The 4,672-nt window shown below is 39.4% G+C and overlaps 1 protein-coding gene across 1 annotated transcript; it reads right to left on the bottom strand.

The window, feature by feature from the left end:
* Nucleotides 1-325: 325 nt before the first annotated feature.
* Nucleotides 326-4,330, bottom strand: LOC127342568 (uncharacterized). Its single transcript, XM_051368544.2, has 9 exons — nucleotides 4,173-4,330; nucleotides 3,558-3,655; nucleotides 2,996-3,168; nucleotides 1,868-1,961; nucleotides 1,535-1,645; nucleotides 1,311-1,400; nucleotides 858-943; nucleotides 697-761; nucleotides 326-613 (listed from the first exon to the last, which is right to left on the bottom strand). The coding sequence occupies exons 1-9, from the start codon at nucleotides 4,270-4,272 to the stop codon at nucleotides 504-506; spliced, it is 927 nt and encodes a 308-aa protein (XP_051224504.1). The 5' UTR covers nucleotides 4,273-4,330; the 3' UTR covers nucleotides 326-503.
* Nucleotides 4,331-4,672: the final 342 nt, after the last annotated feature.

Genomic DNA, 4,672 nt, shown 5'->3' with positions numbered 1-4,672 from the left:
GCCACCTGTTTTTTATTTCTCTAGTTTTCTATATAAACTGGTTCCTATCCTTTTCCAATCAGTTCCCCTTATAAACTAGTCAATAATAGTAATATTTTTAACGTAAAGTCAGAGCTCCGGTTTTTTGCAAGTTCCCTTATAGGGCATACCCAATGCTGGGGAAGGAAACTTCTAGGAAGCATTTCCCTTAACTTTCTATGCAAAGAGGCTGATCTGACCCAGAGGGCATAAGTGGAGGTGCTCTACCACTGCGCCAGGCCCGCCCTTCTGACCAGTTCCGCTTCTAAACTAGTCAATTCTATTCTTATTAAAAAAAAACCAGAGCTCCAAAATGCACCATCTTATATTATATATAAATCCGGTTCTTACATTAGCATAACATAAGAAGCGAAAGGAACTTAAGAAACTGTCGAAGAAATTCATACTTAGGTTGTATCCTCTATCAGATCGGCTGTATTGATTTATATATCTGTAATCAGAGGTATGTTGCAGTTGGCAAGATGTCAATTGCTGAGACCAAGGAACTCTGTGAAGCTAGAATATTTCGGCTGCCACCCGATCTCAGCTCGAGTTTTGGAATTATCCATCCTCTTCCCTAATGGACCATCCGTCCCTGAAGTGAAGGAAAATGAACTCTGTAAGGCTTAGTAACCTTTTGTCCGATAAATAAGTAAACAGCCAGACTAGACAACTTACCTGTGAAGCCCTCAAACTTGCCGTCAAACTTCCCACTCCTGTTGACACGGTCCATTATTTGTTGCCTGCAAAGCCCCCAGGCTCATATCAGTACACTTGCAATGCAGACCAAAACTTAGTTGGGCAGTCCATGAGCTGAAAAGGATGAAGGTTGCAGTGACCTGGACAGAGGCTGGCTGTCACAGCCCAAAAAGACACGACCACGAAGTCTCCTCTTCATGATGGAAATCCCAAGAGAAGCAGCATCCTGCAAATGGCATAAAAAGATGATAAGAAACATGAAGACTGCATAGTAAATATACCCTGACAAATCATTTCACCCACATGCAATCAACACGGCAAATATCTTGAGAGAATTTAATAATATCAACAGAAAAATAAAATAGGGCTGGGTACCGTATACTACTGTGAGCATTTGCATTGTAAAGAGGAAAAAAGTAGGGCTAGGGCCTAGGATGAAGTGTGATCAAATATGTGTTGAGTTGGCATATGTCGTACAAACTGCGTGTCGTAACTGGATAAGTAAATTCTCTCTTGGCTCTGTAACATCCAAACTGCAAACATACTCATCAAAGGACCATCCTATCATATAATAAATAAGTAGAAGATCTTACTTCATAATGGATCAGATTGATTATGAGATCTGGTCGTGCATCTACAGTTCCTTTGGACAGCCAGAAAACATGAGGACCTTGATCCATTTTGTGTTTCAAGTCAAGGAAAAAAAAACTGTACTGTTTGTCTCCACTCTAATGTGTTCATAAGAGTACGGAAAAAAATGTGTTTAACAATGCATGATGTTTGGGATAAAAAAAAGTAGCCTCTTTGGTAAGGATATATAAAGTCCTCCTAGACGGACGACGCAGCCTCCTGCCTCAAGGACAACATTTTCTGCGTTCAGAAGGACATCAGTACGAGGGCTCCTACCAATTGGCACGCAAGGAGAATCCTGCAGAAGTAAAATGGAAAATCAAGGCTAAATAAAACCAAGATAGTTGGATGTAATACCAGAGCATCGGCAATGGAGTAAAACCTTTCGGAACATTGCATTTTCTAGCTTACATAATGATTAACTTATCATTATATTTTTCTTACCCAAAGCAGAAGAAAAAATGGGTAGAAATCTTTGATTCTTTACAATAAGAAGTTCAGTTTAGATTTAAACTTATACCTCGCTGCATAATCCATTGTCATTGCAGTCATACACGGCAGTACTTGATGTAAAAAGGAAAGAGCCTTCCCCACTCCAGTTTGATGCTGCAACTCTGCACATGTTTTCTCAAATAAGTTGTTCTACATGTCCTTCCTTGATACACTGGTGTGCCCAAGAAAGATGCATATCATTTTTTACTGTAATGATATTATTATTTTCCATATCAATAGTACGTACACATATATTACTGAATATAGCCAGGATTTCTGCCAATCAAGTGGAAAATAATTATGCCTTGTATTTCAGCCAAAGCCCCTAAAAAGTTAGTTTTGAATGAAATGTTCATTCTATGTATGTGACTTCAATGTTTTCATCGTCTTGATCCTTCAAATGTTCTTACGAAGTTTGAAACATAAGCTTCAGTTTTCACAAATTTCTGTAGGAACGACGGGAAAACTCGGAACCAAAGTTGCCTTATAACAAAACAGATGGAGGTAAGAAAAACTTCAGCCGTGTTTTTTATCAAAAATTGGCATAGTAAGATTTCTCAGTGTGCCCATGTGCAGTTCCTTGTAATAATGCACACCCTGTTTCTCTTTGAATTTAATTTGATCCCTGCGCTAGAGTCGAGTATTAACACAAGGATTACGAATGCAAACTACATATTTCCCTCCATGGGTTGGATTAATGAGCGAAAACGTCATGCATGACTTAAACAACCCAAGGTCATATATGTCATCGCTAAAATGAAATATCACCGACATGGATTTGAAAAAAAACAGTCGTGCTTCCTGTGAACAAATATTTTTATCCATAATAAAAAAATAGTTTTGCATGTTCAAGACATGAGAAGATAAAGCCTAAAAAACTGTGTTCACATGTAATCTTGTACTTTATATTTCCATAACATTTGCTCTGTACTCTGTAGCCATTACACAACTATTTTCTAGATGCATGTCGCCGAACGTTAATCATATATTGTAAGCATGCGATTTTGAAGATTTCATTTTCCTATCAGGATAAATCCAGCCGTGATCATTACCATCGTATATAAAGAGCAGGTGAGATGCAATATTAAGTTAAGTACATATGAAAAAAACATCTAGTTTATTCTCAAATGCATAAAAGATCATACAACTTAGTTACCTAAGATCTCCAGGGTAATCATCCGTACGATATGGAGGAGCACAGAAAATAACGAATGGGACTTTCTGACCAACTCTGGATCCCTTTAGGGAGGGAATTATCCCAATTTTAGTTAGTTCACTGTGATGATCTGTGGTTGCAGTCTGGCCAAAAATTTTGCAACCTGGATGCTCCTGTAAGACACATTAAAGCTATATCTGAATTCTTTACAATATATACAAAGCAGATGTTAAAACCAAAGGATACAATTCTCACGTTTTACAGAGAGAAACGTACATATGGCTACTATTAAAAAAGAGTAATCGAGATTCAAAGACTGGCCAGGGTCATATTTACTAGTTCCTTATGTCACGGAAGAAAATTGATAACATGCTATAAGGAACCAATGTCCTCTTAACTAGAACGACTTGATTTGAGTATGACGAAAATAATGTTTCATTAGCATGGGAAATTCAAATCTCTTATCAAGATAATCAGTCCATCAGCTCAACATGGTATAAGGAAGTACTTGATACTTTTAAACAGAAGCTAAGCCACTCTGCCAAGAAGATACTTCACCTACCTGTTGCCATTTCTCAGCTACGATTTGACCAAGCGCACCTGGCCCAACAATCAGTAAATCATTCTGACCAACACTCTCCGATGTGGACACCGTGACCCCTGTGTCATGAGATACTCATCAAAGAAAAAATAGAAAATAATGAGGATAGCCTTAAACAGGCGCCCTGTCAGATAGGGACGCATGTGCAGAGTCATGTTGCAGCAGAACCAAACAAGGGCGCTGACTATAATAAGCGTCAAAAGAAGGCTTCCCCTTAAAGTAAATCAGAACAGAGCCTAAATAGCCATTAGAATAAGCATCGAGTCAATGTTTATCATGTAAATTGCATCGACGGACCCCCTAAATACGGAATCCCTTGGCACATTGCACTATTTCGTGCTTGCGAAGTTCCAACTGAGGATGATCTTCCCTGCGTGGAACTCAGAACTACTTCCTGCCGAATTACTAAAGTTAGGACATTTCTGCCCAATCAACCCTGCCCAATTTCAACAATTCTCCCTGATCTAGCATGAGATATGCGTTCCGCAGTTGCCACCCAAATTTGGCTAGGTCAAATGAAGATTCTGAAAGTATTTGCGAAAAAACGCAGGAATTGCTCCCAAATTGGGCACGTACCGAGGGAGGCGGCGGAGGCCATCGGGACGCGGCAGCGGGATGCGAACGCTGGGGGCGGAGTCAATGGGAGAGGATATGGTAGCAGATAGGTAGACGCCATGGCTTTGTAAATTGGTTTTGGATACAGGTGTGTTGCAATGGGACAGGTGGCTGCCTGGCTGGGTGCGTCAACCGAAAACAACATCGGGTTACATTTTTTATTCCCTTTGTTACTAAAAATAAATTTACTCAATTTTATCTCGATATATGGATCTATCTATCTAAGAGAGTGGTGTTTTGGAACATGAGAGCATATGATTCCTTTATCTTAAAATACATCTTACACATATTTTAAAATTTTCAAATACATCTTACCCGGAGGCTGCCTGTTTGTTCCGGCGGTGAGTCCGGCGGCTGCCGATTTCGATGAGGCTAACGAAAATTGTGATAACTTTTTCGTCTAGATTTCGATTTTAGCAAACTTAGGCTTTTTGAAGAGCTAGCAACAAGTTCAAGAAGTT

The sequence above is a fragment of the Lolium perenne genome, chromosome 3, assembly GCF_019359855.2.
Source record: "Lolium perenne isolate Kyuss_39 chromosome 3, Kyuss_2.0, whole genome shotgun sequence".
Taxonomy (NCBI): Eukaryota; Viridiplantae; Streptophyta; class Magnoliopsida; order Poales; family Poaceae; genus Lolium; species Lolium perenne.
This window is presented reverse-complemented; position numbering and strand designations above follow the sequence as displayed.

What these genes read in the sequence shown, in the direction of transcription:
- LOC127342568 (XM_051368544.2), bottom strand. Translation starts at nt 4,272, where the DNA reads ATGGCGTCTACCTATCTGCTACCATATCCTCTCCCATTGACTCCGCCC. An exon ending in GATTACCCTGGAGATCTTAG is followed by an intron (nt 1,962 to 2,995) that starts GTAACTAAGTTG and finishes AAACATGTGCAG; the next exon opens with AGTTGCAGCATCAAACTGGA. An exon ending in TCCGTCTAGGAGGACTTTAT is followed by an intron (nt 1,401 to 1,534) that starts ATATCCTTACCA and finishes GACTTGAAACAC; the next exon opens with AAAATGGATCAAGGTCCTCA.